Source organism: Peromyscus eremicus, chromosome 23 (assembly GCF_949786415.1).
Source record: "Peromyscus eremicus chromosome 23, PerEre_H2_v1, whole genome shotgun sequence".
NCBI lineage: Eukaryota > Metazoa > Chordata > Mammalia > Rodentia > Cricetidae > Peromyscus > Peromyscus eremicus.
In genome coordinates, this window is record NC_081438.1 from 24804732 (window position 1) to 24823342 (window position 18611).

Genomic DNA, 18611 nt, shown 5'->3' on the forward strand with positions numbered 1-18611 from the left:
ACAGAGTCGGGGTGGGTGGAGCAGGAAGAAGGGGGTTGATTCACAGTGATCAAACATTAATTAGCCTCACAACCCATTACCCAGCAAAGCTGAGCCACGTCCCATTGGGGACAGGCTCAAGGACTTGCCTGCTGGCTGCCACCTAAGAGTCACAGATATCGGAGGGAGGAAGACACCATCTCCCTGCCCCATCCTACAGATCAGAAGGTCACTTAACTCAGTGGTCCATTTGAGAGTGGCAAAGTGCTGTCCAGCTGCTTGTATCTAGGTGGGATGCCTTCAGTCCCCACCCTGTCTTCATGGGAGCAAGAATGGGTACTGGCAGAGTCGGGGACATAGCCAGGGGTGGTCCCCTTCCTCCTTTTTCCTGCTCCTCGATGCTTCGAAGAACCTGCCTGCTTTGGAATCCGGGCCCAGAAATGCTCAGGGATGGCTCTTTAGTCTTGTCTGTGGTCTGCGGAGACTGTGGGCGGAGGGCAAGCCTAGTCGGCCACCCTTAGTCCTGATTGCTCCAAGCATCTCTGGGGCAGGTGTCGCAGGAAGACTGTTAGTAATAAATATGAAGAGTCCCACCCTGAGCCGAGTTCTCTTCCCGATGGGAGCAAGTGGGACTGTTGAGTAAGTAGCACACGGAACCATCTTTTTCCGGTTCAGGAGGATGCAGAAGCAGGCAGCTGGAAAAGGAACCACTTCCAGCTCCTTTGTATTTGTCCCTCTTAGGACCTTGCCTGGGTTTGACGGAAGGTGGCCCACATGACATGGCACAGGAAGTTCGCTCTGGGGATGTAGTGTTGCTGTTCACACCAGCTCCATTTCAGCATGTGATGGGGTGGTGAACCTGCTCACATGAGCTCCTAAGAAAAATGTCCCCAGAACAGCTGGGTCCCTGGCACCATTTTTTTTTTTTTTGAAACTGGTGCTCCCTGGCTTGTGCAGGTGGACAGAGGCCTTGGGATGGCACCCAGGGTCAGAAAGTAAAGGCACTAGCTCTGCTTTAGGCTTCAGAGGAGAGCTGTCACCCTGGGGAGTGGCCTTGGCTGACGGAAGAGCTGATCTGGAGCACCAAGGCGTAGCCTGAGCCGCACCATGGTGTGTGTGGGGACCTCCTCTCAGAAGGCTCAGAGCTCAGGGTGGGAGTGGGGAGGGGAACCCTTTTTGGGAAAGTTGGCTATGTGAAACTTTCAGAATATAAAACCAAAAGACCCAAACGACCACCTAATAATAAGCAGGAGGGGATCCATCAGACTGCCAAAAGTGTAGTGTGAAGGGGGGCCATTGACTGTGGATTCAAATGGAAGTCTGGTTTGGAATCCAGTGGAGTTCAGATGCTCACAAGTTTGCGCAAAAGACAAAATGCAAAAGACTGAGGAGGCGGGGAGGGGGGAAGAACAGGTGTCAGATGTCCCCTCTCCAAGCTCCCAATGACAAGAAGCCTCTCTAAGGACATGACTGGCGAGGAGGTGGATATTAGGCAAGACAGGTTGGCCATGTCGCTGTTTTTCTGTGGACCTGAGCTTGCTCATGGCCAACGCTGGCCTGCCTGAACGTCAGGGACATAAGGGGAGAACTCATCATGCATTCAGACAGAGGTGGTGTCCTGAGGACACACGACGGATGGGCTTCAGCGTTTGTGAATGGAGAGGTCCGCAAGGACCCGGTGTGCCATGATGGGGAGCGTCACAAACAGAAGGATAACAAGGATTTACATTCTGACGTGTGGGGCGCTGGCTGGGCTCTACTCTTTCTCCGGTATTGCTTCTTGAACAGTAGGAGGCGAAGCTTCTGTCCCTAAAAACAAAGACAAAAAAAAAAAAAACAACATTTCACACGGAACCTCACGCACACATGAACTCTTCATGAGAGACTGTCGCCATGTGAGACTCGAGCTCACGACTGCCATACTTTAAAGAATCCTTTAAAAAATGTATTATTGCGTGTGTGTGCATGTGCATGTGCGTGTGCGCATGTGTGATGTATATGAGTGCAGGTGCACACATGCCAGATTCAGAGTGTGGAAATCAGAGAACAGATTTTCCGGGAATTGGTTCTATTCTACTGTGGGTTCCAGGAAGTGAACCCAGGTCATGAAGCTTTGCATTTTTACCTACCAAACCATCTTCCTGGCTCCACATCGTGGAGTCAGAACCTCAGAATTAGTGTGCCTTGCCTGCCAGCTCTCCACTGACCACTATTCATCTACTGCAGTTTTGCTAGCAAAGGTGTGTGTGTGTGTGTGTGTGTGTGTGTGTGTGTGTGTGTGTGTGTTCCCACCCAGGGTGGTGGTGGTGGTGGTGGTTCAGTGTTAAGGGCACTGGCTCTTCTTCCAGAGGACCCAACTTCGAACCCCAGAACCCACATGGCAGCTCACAACTGTCTCTATACCTAGAAAATAAAAATAACTCTTTAAAAACAAGATAATAACAAGGCTAGTAACTAGAGAGGGCACTGTAGTGACTAGGACACAAGTCCACTGGCGAATGTGGAGGTTTTTATAATAGTCAGGTTTTTTTGTTTGTTTGCTTTTGGCTATGTAGCCGAAATTCCCAGTCTTCTTGCCTCTGTTTTCCAAGTGTTAGGTTTCCAACTGTGCGCCACCCAGGTTACTGCTGGAGCTCGGAAGGGCTGTAACAGAAGCTTTTTAATTCTCTACGATTTGCCTATCTTTAGGCTGAAAGGTTATGACATGAATTAATGAAAAGGGGGAGGAAGAAGAGGAAGTGACAGGCCAGAGGGACCCGTTCTGTTAGGGACCTGTTCTGAAAGCCCATCCCTTCTGCGGCATCCGCAGTAAGTACCCAAGGCGCGTACCCGAGGCGCGCTCACCTTCCTCCCAGCCCTCGGCAACTCCAGCCAGCTCGTAGTGTTTCTTCCGAAGCTCTCCTAGTTTTTGACGCTCCTTCTGCAGGTCATTTTCCAGCTCTAGCACCCTAACCTGTGGGAAAAGGGTGTGAGAGGGTCTGGCCTTGGTTTAACTTAGTTAAAAGTTAAAACGCAGCCCCAAGACAGGGACCCACAGACTGGCCTTGAACCCTTTTTCCGTCACCTCCCTAGGGCCAGGACTGCAGGTATATAACACAATGTTTAGCCTTCTCTCCTTTTTTTTTTTTTTCCATTTTTAATTTTGTATACACATGGCGGGGGGGGGGGGGGGGGCCGGCATTTGCAATTGAGTGCAGATGCCCACAGAGGCCAGAAGGTGTTGGACCGCCTAGAACTGGAGTCATAGGTTGTTGTGAGCAAATGCTCTTAACTGCTGGGCCACCTCTAGTTTTTGTTGTTGTTATTTGTTTGTTTTTCAACAATCTTGCTATGTAGCCCACACTGGCCTCAAACCCATGACAACCCTCTTGCCTCAGCCCCTCAAGTGCCAGGATTATTGTATGCATGCCATTACCTAACTTCATTTCCCCTAAGTTACTCTCTTTCTCTCTGGCTTCTCCCTGGGGAAATGATACTTGGGGTCGACGTGCAGGGAATGGAGCCAGCCCGACCTTGGACGTGGCCGTGGCTTTCTTACCTGAGAATCCATCTCCTGGCGCTTGATCTGGGTCAGTGTCATGCTTGAGAAGTCCATACTGTCTGCAAGGACGGATACAGGAAGAGCCAGTCAAATAATGTCCCCAGCTGTCACGTGACCACGAGGACGATGGCAATTCTCCACTGCACTGCTTGGCCTGCCCACGGCCACCATAATGGTTCCAAGCTGAACTGTCCTCACAGGCTCATGTTGGGAGCACTTTTCCCTAGCTGTTGGTGCTGTTTTGGGGAGACTGTGGAATGTTTAGAAGGTTGGGCCTGGCTGGTAGGTCCCCAGATGTACGCCTTTCTTTGTGTGTTTGTTAGCGTGTATACAGGAGCACGGCATGTATGTTCATGTGTGTGAGGGTGCATTGACCATGTGGGTCCAGGAGAACTAGGTTGTCAGCCTTGGTGACAAGCTCTCTTTCCCAGTGGGACATCACCAGTCCCTGGATGGGATGGAGAATCACCATGGACACATAGACCCTGGGGTGTGTTTGTGGGGGAGTTTCTAGACTAGGTTAATTGAAGTGGGAAAACCTACCCTAGATGTGGGCAGCAGTAATCCATGTGTGGGGTTCTGGAGTGAATTAAACGGAGAAAGTGGAAACTAGGTGTGGTCGCCTTTAATCCCAGCACTCGGGAGGCTGAGGCAGGAGGATCTCTGTGAGTTCCAGGACAGCCAGAGGTACACAGTGAGACCTCATCTCAAGAGTGACAGACAGACAACCAAAAAAAGAGAGCTGGGCACCAGCATTCACCTGCCTCTGCTTCCTGACTGTGGATGCCACGTGACCAGCCGCCCCACGCTCCTGCTGCCCTGCCTTCCCACCACCGTGGACTGTACCCTCAAACTGGGAACCAAAATAAACACTACCTTCTTTAATTTTAATGCTTACTTTTTTACACATTTATTAGTGTGTGCGCACACATGCGTGTGCCATGCTGCGAGAGTGGAAGCCACAGAGAGTCAGTTCTCTTCCTCCACCATGTGGGTCCCGGGCATTGAACTCAGGTCATCAGACCTGGCAGCAGTCACCTCTAGGCCATCTACCAGCCCAAATCCTTACCTTCTCTCTCTCTCTCTCTCTCTCTCTCTCTCTCAAAGGCTGCTTTTAATCAGGGTCTTTGGTCTGCCCACAATAATGAGAAAATTAACTAATTCATGGGTAACCAGGGTCTGATTCTCTAGGGATAACTAGACTTCTAGTGATTTTTCTCTGACCTCAGGGAAGTAGCAGCAGGCAAAAATCTACTTAATAGCCTGCCCTTCTAGCAAGGTGGTGGTGGCTCATGCATTTCATCTGAACACTAGGGAGATAGAAGCAGGAAGATCTCTGTGAGTTCAAAGCCATCCTGGTCTGGTCTAGAGTGAGTTATATGACAGCCAGGACTATATATTGAGACCCTGTCTCAAAACAAAACAAAACAAAACAAACAAACAAACAAACAAAAATCCCCCCCCCCCCAAAACAAAAAAACCAACAAATCAAGCTGGGCAGTGGTGGTGCATGCCTTTAATCCCAGCACTTAGGAGGCAGAGGCAGGTGGATCTCTGTGAGTTCCAGGAAAGGTGCAAAGCTACACAGAGAAACCTTGTCTCGAAAAAACAAAACAAAACAAAGAATCAAACCAACAAATCATGCTTATGTGATGTTCTGCTTTAGGAGATTAGCATGGATGTAAAAAGACCAAGTCTGGCTTCACACATGCCAGGGAAGCATTCTAGTGACTGAGTTACACTCCTAGCCATCTACGTCCTTCCTTAGAGTGTGTCCAGGAAGAGCTGGGTGAGGTGGTGCATGCCTTTAATCCATGCACTCAGAGGCAGATGGAGGTGGATCTCTATGAGTTTAAGGCCAGGACTACACAGTGAGATCCTATCTCAGAGAGAGAGAGACAGAGACAGAGAGAATGTTATGGGGGAGAATCAACAATGGAAGAGACCCAAACTCTGGCCCCACACACATTAGTAAACACTTGTATGCATATGCCAACACCACACATAAAAAGGAAGAAGAAGAAGAAGAAGAAGAAGAAGAAGAAGAAGAAGAAGAAGAAGAAGAAGAAGAAGAAGAAGAAGAAGAAGAAGAACTAAATTGAGATCATGGGGAAAGAGATTCACAATGGCTGAAAGGCTACCTGTCTCCTCAATTTGAGATTTGCCGGAAATGGTTGAGGCCACCACAGCGGCTGTGGCCTGGTTCACTCCCCGAGAGGCCTGCTGCAGCTGCGTCAGATTGAGGCTGCCCTTGTTAGCTTTCACCTGCCGGGACAAAGGACATTTTCGTTCAGGCGACATCAGAAGCATCGAGGACGGGACCAAACAGCTGGCCTGGAGGTGCCCAGCAAATACCGACCGTTGTTACCAGTCAACCTCTCAAAATCATTTGTTTCCTGTGGGACCAGCCCCTGACATGTCGAGAATAGAAAGTCACCCCCGGCATATAGGTTGGGTTATCTACACTACACTCTAGCTTGGACAGTTATCTGCATGAACTCTTCCGGGTGCGGGAAAACCTGGGACCCTAAGAAAGGGAGGAATAAAGACCATTCACCACTGAAGTTCAGTTTCCCTGGTGAGGAGACCTTGGTCAACAGCTTTGCATGAGGGTTAAATGGGCCAGTGGTTCAAGTTCAGAGACAAAGGAGGGGCACACATTGGTTACACGGACTTTAAAGGCCATGGCTTCAAACTCAAGAAGTCCACCTGCCTTTGCTTCCTGAGTACAGGGATCAAAGGTGTGTGCCTAGATACTATACCCAGTGAACAGATACTGTTTTGATTTTGGATACTAGGAATGAAACCCAGGGTCATGCATTTTACCAATAACCCACACCTCAGGCCCTCACTGGGGGATTCTAGGCAGGTGCTCTACCACTGAGCCACACCCCCAGCCCCTCACTGGGGGATTCTAGGCAGGTGCTCTATCACTGAACCACACCCCACCCCCTCACTAGGGGATTCTAGGAAGGTGCTCTACCATTGAGCTATGGCCCTTGCCTCTTACCAGTAAATCTGGGGCAAGTGCTTTGCTAATAAACTACCTGCCACCCTTTTTTTTTTCCTTTTTGGTTTTTCAAGATATGGTTTCTCTGTAGCCCTGGAGCCTGTCCTAGAACTTGCTCTGTAGATCAGGCTGGCCTTGAACTCACAGAGATCAGCCTGTTTCTGCCCCCTGAGTACTGGGATTAAAAGTGTGAGCCATGACTGCCCAGCTTCCTCAGCCCATTTTACTTGTTTTTATTTTTATTTATGTAGTATTTATGTGTAGGTGAGCATGCCATGGTGTGCATATGGAAGTCAGAGATCAACTTGTGAGAGTCATTTCTCTCATTCCACCATGGAGGTCCCAGGGATCGAACTCACATCATCAGCTTTAGCGGCAAGTGCCTTTTCCTAACTGTGCCATCTCGCCGGCCCCTGTTTAAAGTTTTTCTTCTGAGCCTCTCTGACCCAGCCAGCCTCACAGTGTGCTGGAGTCTCCAGCACCAGCTGGTCCTACCTTGGACGCAGCCACAAGCTGGGCTGTGCTAGCAGCGATCTCGTGCGAACACACCATCAGTTCCTCGAACTTCCCCTTGCCTTGGACCACAAGGTCAGCAGCATCCCTGAGGACCCAGGAGAGACATGAAGGAGGAGGTTGCAGAGAACAGAAACCATCACAATCCCACCTCCAGCCAACCCCTAAGTCCCTGGCCAGGCAGGAAAGGCAGCCTGCTTGCCCTACGCCTGTGCTGTCCTGGGAGACCCCGGGTCCCTTTCAAACTTCCAGTACCCGTCACTACTTTTTGTATTTATTTGTGTATGTATGCATAGGGGTGTGTGCGTTTGTGTGCGTGTGTGCGTGTGTGTGTGTGTGTGTGTGTGTGTGAGAGAGAGAGAGAGAGAGAGAGAGAAAGAGAGAGAGAGAGAGAGAGAGAGAGAGAGAGAGAGAGAGAGAGAGAGAGAGAGAGCGCATGTGGAAGCCAGAGAACCACCTCAGATATCTTTCCTCAGGTATAATTTACCTTATTTATAAAAAAAATAATTTTTTTTTTTTTTTTGAGACCCTATCTGTCTGGGGTGGATCAATGGAATGAGGAAGGGGATGTGGGAAGCCTTGGAGCCAGACACCTACACCATGACGGTAGCTCCCCAACCAACAGCTTTGGAGGCAGATATAAGCCCTTCTGTCCACCGAGAGTTCTTGGCATAAAATTCCTTAGGGGATGCAGTACCCTATGGAAGCAAAAACAGAACAGCTTGGTTAGCTGTTTTCGTTTTAATCTTTAAGCAGATTTCACGCATGAGGGTTTTTGTCTGCATGCACATGCACATGTATGCAGAAGTCAGAAGAGGGGGTCAAATCCCTGGGATCTGGGGTTACAGATGATTGTGAGCTGCCATGTTGGGTGCTGGGAATTGAATCTTGGTCCTTTGCAAGGGCAACAGGTTAACTAACAGGCCACCTCTCCAGCCCGGGTTATTTTTAGACAGGCTTTACTATATGGCCTAAGCTACCCTCCAGGTCTTGGTCCTCCTGCTTCAACTGCCAAGTGCTAGGATTATAGGCATGTACCACCATACCCAGGTTATTTTTCTTTTTTTCAAGGATTTATTTATTTATATATTTTATGCATATGAGTGTTCTATTTGCATATATGTTTGCATGACAGCAGAGGGCATCAGATCCCATTATAGATGGTTGTGAGCCACCATGTGGTTGCTGGGAATTGAACTCAGGACCTCTGGAAGAGCAGCCAGTGCTCTTAACCGCTGAGCCATCTCTCCAGCTCCCCAGGTTTTTTTCTTTTAAATTACATTTACTTATGTATTTTGCGTGTGCATGTGGGTGGGACATGTCCATACCAAGGTGATGTGGAAAGCTTGGTCAGAAGAAAGCCTGTAGGCATTGGCTCTGTCTTTCTCCCATGTATGATCTGGAGCTTGAACTCATGTTGTTAGGCATGGTGGCAAGCTCCTTTACCTGCTGAGCCATCTTGTTGGCCCACTACCCAGCTATTAATGGCTAATTTTATAGAATGCCTACCAAGTGCTAAGTGCCTTTATTCTCACTTTAGGTATAAGAAAACTAAGATGCAATAAGGCAAAATAACATCCCTAAGGTCTTAGAGGTAATGAATTAAAGTAAATCCCCAGCTTTTAAGAGAGATTTATTTTTAACTTTTAATTGTGTTTGTATTAAGAAAATGCAGGTGCCCAGTGATGCCAGAGGCATCTGATGCCCTGGAGCAGGAGCTACAGGCAGTTGTGAACCACCTGATGTGGATGCTGGGAACCGAACTCAGACCCCTCAGAAGACCAGGAAGTGCTCAGCCATCTTTCCAGTCCATAACATTTTTTATTTGAGACAGGGTCTCTATGTATGGACCAGGCTGGCCTTGAACTCACAGAGATCTGCTTGCCTCTGCCTCCCAATACTGGGAATAAACCATGTGTGGTTTTAAGAAGCATTTGGGATGGAATCCATGATTTTATAGATGTCAAGCAGGGACCTGACCAATCAAGTTATATCCTTGACTCACAAAGGGAGTTTTGAGAGAAGACCCAGTTATGTAGCCCATGCTGAGGTCAAACTTGAGAGCCTCCTGCCTCAGCCTTATGAGCATTTGGATTATTAAAAGAGTTAAGTATCTGCAGGTCTGGGAATCTATAGAGACCTGTCTCCCATGTCTGAGGGATAACAGTACCAGGCTTGTTCCTGGGATCTGCCCAGTTCCCCAAAGTCCCCAGTTGTCCCTGAAGACCTAGATTCGAGGTGGCAGCGGGGTTTCCACAGCAGGTCTGTGTGGCCTCAGGAACCTGAGGCTAGAAGGAACTAGCTGATTGCCCCCTAGAGACAGCTACTAGGAACCCTCAACTTCCCATAGTGTCTGGGAAATTTCCCCAAGAATGGCAGCTCTGCCCGTGAGGGAGTCCAGTTGGAGGCCACAGCAAAGCAGATTCCAGCACACAGGGAAGGAGGAGGAGCCGACACCAGAGCTCTGCTTACCCTGCCACTTTCCACGATCTCCTTCTGGAGGTCCTTGGAGGCCACCACGAGGACCTTGATGGCTTGCATCAGGCTGGTACAGGAACCAAGGATCCTAGGAAAAAGAAAGGGTTGGGGACAGGGACAGTAAGAAGAAAGCGGACAGCTTACTTTCTCATTCCTAAACCAGGAAAACCTTGAGTAGCAATAAGGGGCTGGAAAGGTGCTGGGATTGCTGGAGGAGCCTAAGGGAAAGCCTTGGAGGAAAGCTGGTGAGTGACACTTCACTCTGGGCCTTGCTCTCAAGGGCCGTGCTTACCTACTGCGACCCCAAGGCCCGCACTGACCTTTCGTTCACCTCCAACTTGACTCCTGTGTCTCCTGCTCGGGATTTACTGAGTATTTCCTGTTAAAAAGAAGCACGGGTGGTTTCTTTTCTCTCTCTCTCTCTCTCTGTGCCTGCGTGTGTGTGTGTGTGTGTGTGTGTGTGTGTGTGTGTGTGTGTGTGCGCGTGCGCGTGTATTACTGGGAATTAAGCCCAGGCTTCCTGCATGTTGTTTGATAAACCAGGACCTCAGCCCCTCATTGGAGGATTCTAGGCAGGTGCTCTCCCACTGAGCCACACCCCAGCCCCTCACTGGGGGATTCTAGGCAGGTGCTCTATCACTGAGTCACACCCCAGCCCCTCACTGGGGGATTCTAGGCAGGTGCTCTACCACTGAGCCACACCCCCAACCCCTCACTGGGGGATTCTAGGCAGGTGCTCTCCTACTGAGCCACACCCCAGCTCCTCACTGGGGGATTCTAGGCAGGTACTCTACCACTGAGCCACACTCCCAGCCCCTCATTGGGGGATTCAGGGCAAGCTACATCCCCACCCCAAGAAGCATGGTTCCTAAATGTATCATGAACCTGATTAACCACCACTACCTTGATAAACTCTGGATCCAACCAGGTGTGGTAGCATAGAAGGCTGAATCTAGATAGTTTCATCTCTGTCCTTGTGAGACAGAAAAATCCCAGACCTCTCATCTATCGGATAGTAGACAGCTGGAGCTGACTGCTCTAATCAGTAGAGTCTCAACTTTGACACTCGGGCTGATGTGCATGAAACACCAAGAGCTGTGGTACCTGACCACCAGGGTCAGCTGCTACCAGATCCACAAGGCAGGTGCTCACACCACAGTAGGGAGTGAGTTTTCCACCAAAGAAGCCATGTGAGACCTTTCCAACAGGACCCATTCAGCTTCTTCTGAGGAGTTCTTTAACACCTACCAGGCGACCTCTGACATTTTATTATTATGACAGTGATGGCTAGCTCTAACAGTCAACTTGACAACCTAGACTCACTCAGCAAGAGAGTCTCAATGAGAGACTGTCTACATTGGGTTGGCTCATGGGCATGTCTGCGGGAGGGATGTCTATATAAATTAACAGATGTGGGAAGACTTAGCCCACTGTAGGCAACACCATTCCCTAGACAGGGGATCCTGAACTTCATTAAGAGTAGAGAAATCACTGGGCAATGGTGGGGCATGCCTTTAATCCCACGACTCAGGAGGGAGAGGCAGGCGGATTTCTGTGAGTTCCAGGACAGCCAGGACTACATAGAGAAACCCTGTTTCAAACTCTTCCTCCCCCTGTGCCCTGGGGTGGGGAGGAAGAGTGGAAAGATCAAGTTGAGCACAAGCAAGCAAGAGAACATGTATGCATTAATGCCCTCTGCTCTTGACTGTGGATGGGATGTGATGAGCTGCTTCCAGCTTCTGCCATGGTGACTTCTCGGTACTCTCAAACCGTAAGCAAAAATAGACCCTTCTCCCCTAAGCTGCTTTTTGTTAAGATGCTTTGTAACAGCAACAGAAATGAAGCTAAATCAATGGCCGTCCTACAGAAACAGGATCTAGGGCTGGAGAGATAGCTCAGCAGTTAAAGAGCACTGACTGCTCTTCCAGAGGACTTGAGTTCAATTCCCAGCACCCACATGGTGGCTCACAACCACCTGTATTGAGATCTGGTGCCCTCTTCTGGCCTGCAGGCATACATGCAGGCAGAATACTGTATACACAATAAATAAATAAATCTTAAAAAAAAAAAAGGATCTAAGTCTCAGCTAGGTGACGTAACTCACATAAGTCATGTAATTATCAGGCAGCCTGAAAACTGAACCCCAGATGGCCTGACAGCAAAATATCCTACCTTGGCGGAAACTCATCTTTCTTTGTAAGGACCCCGTTTTCATCCCCTCATTGAGGCAGCGACCTTGGTCTTTGGTTTTGTGTTCTTTTCTCTTTCTCTCCTTTTTCTTTGTGAGACAATATCTCACACAGCCCAGGCTGGCTTCAAACTTACTACCTAGCTGAAGATGACCTTGAATTCATGAACCTCCTGCCTCCACCTCCCAAGGGCTGAGTTCACAGGTTTGCACCATCACACTTGGCAGTTTTGACTAAGACATTCCCCGAGGCACAGCACTGCCTGAGGGAACTGACAGAAATGTTGCCGTGGGAAATCCTACACAATCCTCTCACCTCTATCCGGGCGGTGGCAGCTTCAATGGCAGCTGAAGTGGCAGCCATCTCCTTATCCACAAGGTCACCCAGCTCTTCCTGTTTGATGTCCAGGCCCCTGGGCAGCAGGTCCTGTGAGCAGTATCACAGAGGTTAAAAAGACACGTGGTCTTCTCTTTGCTTTCTCTTGGCCCTATCATGGGAACCTTCTATAAGACATGGGAGGCAGGGTCCGTCACAGACTCCACCTGGAACTTTCCATAATGTGAACGTTGGAACTGTTGTAGAATTTTAGTTAAAGATGTGTTACATCCTTTTATGCTGTGGAACATTTGTTTAATGATGCAAAGATGTGTTGCATTTGTTTAATGCTGTGAAGTTGTGTTACTTTGCCTGTCTAAAATACCTGATTGGTCTAATAAAGAGGTGAATGGCCAATAGCCAGGCAGGAGAAAGGATATGCAGTGCTGGCAGGCAGAGAGAATAAATAGGAGGAGAAATCTGGGAAGAGAAGACCAAGGAGCAAGAAAAGATGAAGGAGAGAAGGACTCAAGGGGCCAGCCACCCAGCTACACAACCAGCAATGGAGTAAGAAAGAAAGAAGCCCAGAGGCCAAAGGTAGACGGGAATAATTAAGTTAAGAAAAGCTGTCTAGAGACAAGCCAAGCTAAGACCAGGCATTTATAAGTGAGAATAAGTTTCTGTATATTTATTTGGGAGTTGAATGGCCGGTCCCCCAAAGAATAAAGAGCCAAAGATAAAATCAAACAACATGGAACCCCATGTTCCTCCCTTCTCTGCACATTTCATGACCATATTCAACTGGGAGGCCACCAGTGACCAACCCTACAGAGCCATTCAGCTACAGTTATTGTGGCCCTAGGATGGTTAACCTTGATTGTCAACTTGATGGGACTTGGAATCGCCATGGAAACGACCTCTCAGCATGTCTGTGAGGGAGTTTCTAGATTGGGTTAACTCAGGTGGGAAGACCCACTTGAATGTGAGTGGGACCAATCTATGGGCTTGGGGTTTGGAATGAATAAAAAGGAGACACCGAGCTGAGCACCAGCATCCATCTCCCTCTGCTTCCTGATGGTGGATGTGATGTGGGTAGCTGCCTTGTGCTCTGTCACTATGCCCGCTCCTCCAAAGCCTCAAACTGTGAGCTAAAGCAAACCTTTCCTTCAGCTGCTTTTCCAGGTGTTTGTAACAGCAACAAGAAACTAGACTAATACAGGCCCTAACTCCGTAGTCACTAGACTAATACAGGCCCTAACTCCGTAGTCACTAGGCTAATACAGGCCCTAACTCCATAGTCACTAGACTAATATAGGCCCTAACTCCGTAGTCACGGGCATCAACTGTACTATTTATCCCCTTCTTTGACAGTGTCAGCAGGCCAGTGAGTTAAATCCAGCTAGAAAGTCCTTCTGGACGGACTTGCTGTGTGTGTGTTGGTACCAGCCTGCAATCCCAGCCTGTGAGAGGCTGAGGCAGTAGGCCTGTAAATCTGTGAGCAGCCTGGGCTACACAGCGAGATCCTGTCTCTAAATACAAGGATGTCAGTGATTCTCAGCCCCAGCTCTTTCTGGAGTCCAGGTGGATACATAGGAGAGATGGTTCAGTGGGTAGGAGGGCTTGCTGCACAATCATGAGTTCTGGGGTTCAGATTCCCAGCACCAGCATAAAGAGCTTAGTATTTGGCACGTGGCCGCGTCCCAAGCTCTGAGTGGGGCAGAGGCAGAGGATGTCTGGAGGCGGCTGGCTTTCAGGTTAGCAGAGGTCTCAGGGCTCTCTGAGACCCAGCATCAAAGGAACAGGCAGAGTGATAGAGGACATTTGATGTGCTCTTTTGGCAGGTTATCTACACACTGGCATGTATGTGCACATGCACACACACACACACACACACACAAATAAATAAATACAATCTTTTTTTTAAAAAACAACTTTCTGTGTAGGCATGGCGGTGTGTGCCTGCAATCCTCGTACATGGGAGGTGGATGCAGGAGAATCAGCCATTCCAGGATATTCTTGGATACATGACAAGTTCTAGGCTAGCCTGGTCTATGTGAGACCGTCTCAAAGACAAACAGAAAACCAAATGGGGCTGGGGAAGTGGCTCAGTTAGTAGAGTGCTTGTCTACCACACATGAAGCCCTGGGTTCCATTCCCAGCACCACATAAATGAGGTATCATGGTCTAGACCTGTAATCCCAGGAGACGGAGACAAGAGGAGAGGAGTTCAGGGTCATCCTTGGCTACACAGAAAGTTCGAGGCTAGCCTGGGCTACACGAGACTTTGTCTCAGACAACCATACAACAACAAAAAGCAAACCACATCGCTAACAATACCTCGCCAATGGCCTGGATCTTGCTGAGGCAGTTCCTCATGGCTGTGCCGTCAGCTTTCTCCATGGCTTCCTCTTCCTCCAGGGAGGACAGGTAGGCCAGGGTTTCCCTGCCATACTGCCTACAGGCCTCTGTCAGAGCTAGAGACAGAAGAGACAGGTGTTTAAATGCCCCTGTCATCCTGGCTCGCAGGGGTATCCCTTTCCCTCCGATACTCACAGTCGGCAGGCTCGGGTGGGGCCCGGAGGCTGGTGGCACTCCCCTGAATGATGGTGTCACTGGTCAAGTGGGCAAGCAGGGTCACGGAGTGCAGGAGCTCACTGATATCTGCAGGGCGCAGGAAGTCAGGTCTCAGGCCCAGTGGTGGTGCCATTTTCTTTTTAGGTTCATCTTTACTTAATGTATGTGTCTGTGCGGGGCTATGTGCTCAAGAATGCAGATACCCATGGAAGCCAGAAGAGGGCATCAAATCCCTTGGAACTGGGGTTTCAAGCAGCTGTGAGCAGCCTGAGGCGAGGGGGGTTTGGAGGATGCACCTAGCTCCTCTGCAAGAGGCTGTTAACCCCTGGCCATCTCTCCAGCTCCCGGTTGGACATATGTCCACACTCACACCTGGCCTGGTTGCCCCCTGTGACAGCCCGCGTCCTCTGTTCCTTTTACCTTCTGGGCAGGACAGATACTGGCTGCGGTCCTTCTCCAGTTGATCGAGGCAGCTGGAAACAGCCTTGACTTTGGAGAGAAGGTGATCTGAGGGGAGACAGGAAGTCAGCACACGAGTTCTCACAATTTGTTCTACGTGAACAGCTGGGTGGGCGGGACGACCCGCTGAGAGTCCCTGACCCATCGGCTTTTTCTTACATAGGAGGGCTGCTGGCTGTGCTTGTGCTCATGGGATGTACATAAGCTATTTGCTTTTCTTTCTTTTGAGACAGGGTCTCACGGTAATCCAGGCTGGCCTTGAACTCACTATGTGACCAAGGATGACCTTGAACTTCTGATCTTCTTGCCTCCTTCCTCAAAGTTTTGGGATTACAGGCATGTATCATCAGACCTAGCATCCATGGTACTACAACTAGAACCCAGGGCTTCGTGCATGCTAGGCAAGTACTCTACCAACTGAGCCACGTCCCCAGCCCTCCAGAACTATTTCTCAGTTCACTATTGTCTCAGGGTACTGCTCACTAGAGGGGCATGGCACACTGTAAGGTCTGAACCTCAAGTGTCTCTGAAAAGCTCATGATATTATTATTATTTATTATTATTATTATTTATTATATTGAGACAGGGTCTCACTAAATAGCTCTAGAGCTCACAAAGATCCTCCTGCCTCTGCTTCCCAAGCATAAGTCCACGTTCCAATGCTTGGTTTCCCAGTTTTGGTGCTATTTGGGGAGGCTATGGAAATGTAGGAGGTGGAGCCTATCTGGGCGGGAGCAGGTCACAGTGGGCAGATTTTGAGAACCGGTTCTTCCTGCCTGTTTCCTGTCTTGCTCTCCGCTCACGGTCCACCATGTTATGACCAGCCTCCGCCACACGTTCCTACAGCCACAAAGAGAGCTGCTCTTCCTCCTCACTGTGGACCTTTCTGTCATGTGCTACGGTCAGGGCGACACAGTGACAGCCAGGACACTGACTGAGGCAGTGTGTGCCTCACCTGCCTGGCTACGAAGTCACAACCACGCAGGCAGTATGCCGCATTTTCCGATTTAACTGACTTAGGATGGGGAGAGCAGGCATGCCTCAGAGGCCCCAGCATGCAGCTGGGCTGAGGGCCCTTGGATTCAACCGCAACAGGAAGTACCAGGCAGTTGGGCCCAGCAGGTGGGCATCTGGAAGACTACCTGTGGACCCCGCGCAGCTGATGAGGGCAGGCTCTTCAAGCTGGCTCAGCGCCTCCTGTATCTCACGCTCGGCAGCCTTCCTGATCCCTGCCAAGAGCATTTTCCTCTGGTCCTTTACCTGCTGGCACATGGACTCCTAGACAAAGGTCAGGGAGGTGAGAGTCGGCCAGGTACACTACAATGAACCCCAAAGCAGCATCCACCTGGGACCACACTGGGATTCCTGGCCTCTTGTGCTAATGAGATCGAAGCTGGTCAGCTCCACACAGAAAACAGTACTTGACTTTGATCCACTCCCAGGGTGGCACTCAGATGACTTCCTAAGGAGTGCGAACTTGTCATCTTGATTAAGACAACCCTGGATTAATAAAGCACACCTCGGGCTGTGTCTATCAGAGTATTTCTAGAGATCATTAAAACCCAGCATGGGTCCTCTGGAAGAGCAGCAAGCATTGGGCCTCTGAGCCATCTCTCCAGCCATTATTTTATTAGGCAGGGACTCGTATCTCAAGCTGGTCTCAAACTCGGTATTAGGGAGGTGAGGGTAACTGGAACTCCTGATCCTCTGGTCTCCACATCCTGAGTGCTGGGATTACAGATGTCAGCCTGCATACTAACTCAGTTGATGTGGTCTGGAGACTGAACTCAGGGCCCAGTGCGTGATGGACAAACGCTCTGCCCACTGAGGGACAGCCCCAGGCCCACACACTCTTCTTCTTATACAAAAAGACACACTTGGCTTTAGGAACTATGTTCACAGAAAGCCTTCGCCATCAGCCACAATGGCCTTGAACCCTTCACTGCACACCTGTCTCTGGCTTCCACGGTGTCCCAGTGGATGTCTGTTACTTGCCTGGGTGCTGGCCAGTTTGCTCTGGGTGCTCTCCAGCTGGTCTCGGAGGGTTGAGAACTCCTCCTCTCTCTGAGCAGCGGCAGCGGCCAAGCTGCCCTTTTCCTTCTCCAGTTCGGCGATCTGCGTCAGCCACTTCGCTTCTGACTGCAGAGGTCACCATGTGGAAACAGGGAGAAACTGAGGAAATTAAACGGTCCCCTCACTGGGCCTCCAGATCCACCTCCTGGCTCCAGAGGGCAGGGGGTGGTAGCCTGTCCACGTGCCTATCACTGCCTCGAAGAATAAGTGTGGACTACAATGGGGGCCGGAGGGCTCTCGGGAGGGACCCGGGCACCAAGACGAGGGGAGCAGGGAATGGCTCACCTGCGCAGAGGTCTCCAGATTCCCGTGGAGGACCTGTAGCTCTTGTCTGCTGGTGGCTAGTTCATGCTTCAGGTTCTCGAGAACATCCTGTTGCTCTTGAGTCTGAAACGGAGGCAAAACAGGAACGCTGTGAGCTGGAAAGTCATGACAAGGAATGCACACATGTATACAGTTCCCAAGCCATTGACTGAGACTGTGCACTCCACTGGGTTGATGGGCAGGCTGGAAGGTAACAACCCAGACCTCACCAACATCTTTTCTTTTCCAATAGTAATTTGGAAGATTAGTTTACCAGTCATAAAATCCATGACATATATATATATATATATATATATATATATATAAATATATATTATGTATTTAAATACCCCATGCTGGCCTTGAACTTGCTATATACCCAAGGATGACCCTGGACTTCTGATCCTCCTGCCTCCACCTTCTAAGTGCTGGGATGACAGACGTACACCACCATGCCTGGTTTATGTGGTGCTGGGGATGGAACCCAGGGCCTCCAAGGCAAGCATGCTTGGTAAGCACTCTACCAACTGAGCGACACGTCCAGTCCCCAGCATCTGCGGTTCTGAGTGGCCTCCAAAGGCCCTCAGGAAACTATTCATGGAGTGTAGGATGAAGTCCTCTGATCCAGGCCTGCCTCAAAGCCCCTTGGCAGGGGTCGAGGGGATGACTGAGTGGCTCAAGGTGCTTGCTGCTGATCTAGATGATCTGAGTTCAATCCCCCAGACCCATATGGTGCGAGATGCGAACCTAAACCCACAAGTTGTCCTCTGATTTCAACACGCATGCTGTTATATGTACACACACACATAAAACACTAGTAAAAATCCACTTCCAGTAGACACCTCCCTCCTACATCCCAAGTGCCTCTCCTGCTCACCTTCCGCTGGGCCTGGTCACTTACACGTGCAAAGGAATCTTCTAGTTCTTTTTTCTCTCTTTCCAAATCCACCTGGGCTTGCCTGGCCACGGACACCTGTTTGGTCACCTCTGCATTCTGAAAGGGGAGAAGAGCATCTTGAGCTGACATCTCTCAGGCTCAACCTACATCTTCCTTCTAGTACCAGTGATTTCAATCAGACTGTGAGTATTAAGGAGGCAGACACAGGAGAAGATTTTTCCTGCCCCAAAGGAAGCCAGAATCGGGTCACGACCTTCAGATGGTAGACTGTCAGGGATT

At 49.7% G+C, this 18611-nt stretch overlaps 1 protein-coding gene across 1 annotated transcript in view; it reads right to left on the minus strand.

The window, feature by feature from the left end:
- Nucleotides 1-895: 895 nt before the first annotated feature.
- Nucleotides 896-18611, minus strand: part of Hip1 (huntingtin interacting protein 1) — a 125443-nt gene continuing 107727 nt past the window's right edge. Inside the window, exons 16-31 of the mRNA XM_059249246.1 lie at nucleotides 18312-18428; nucleotides 17417-17518; nucleotides 17054-17197; nucleotides 16201-16336; nucleotides 15020-15106; nucleotides 14579-14686; nucleotides 14363-14499; nucleotides 12026-12136; nucleotides 9842-9900; nucleotides 9516-9609; nucleotides 7641-7741; nucleotides 7026-7131; nucleotides 5662-5785; nucleotides 3518-3579; nucleotides 2824-2932; nucleotides 896-1788 (exon numbers count right to left, since the gene is read on the minus strand). Coding sequence (XP_059105229.1) covers nucleotides 1736-1788; nucleotides 2824-2932; nucleotides 3518-3579; nucleotides 5662-5785; nucleotides 7026-7131; nucleotides 7641-7741; nucleotides 9516-9609; nucleotides 9842-9900; nucleotides 12026-12136; nucleotides 14363-14499; nucleotides 14579-14686; nucleotides 15020-15106; nucleotides 16201-16336; nucleotides 17054-17197; nucleotides 17417-17518; nucleotides 18312-18428 — 1650 coding nt within the window. The 3' untranslated portion in view covers nucleotides 896-1735. The remainder of the gene's footprint in view (nucleotides 1789-2823; nucleotides 2933-3517; nucleotides 3580-5661; nucleotides 5786-7025; nucleotides 7132-7640; nucleotides 7742-9515; nucleotides 9610-9841; nucleotides 9901-12025; nucleotides 12137-14362; nucleotides 14500-14578; nucleotides 14687-15019; nucleotides 15107-16200; nucleotides 16337-17053; nucleotides 17198-17416; nucleotides 17519-18311; nucleotides 18429-18611) is intronic.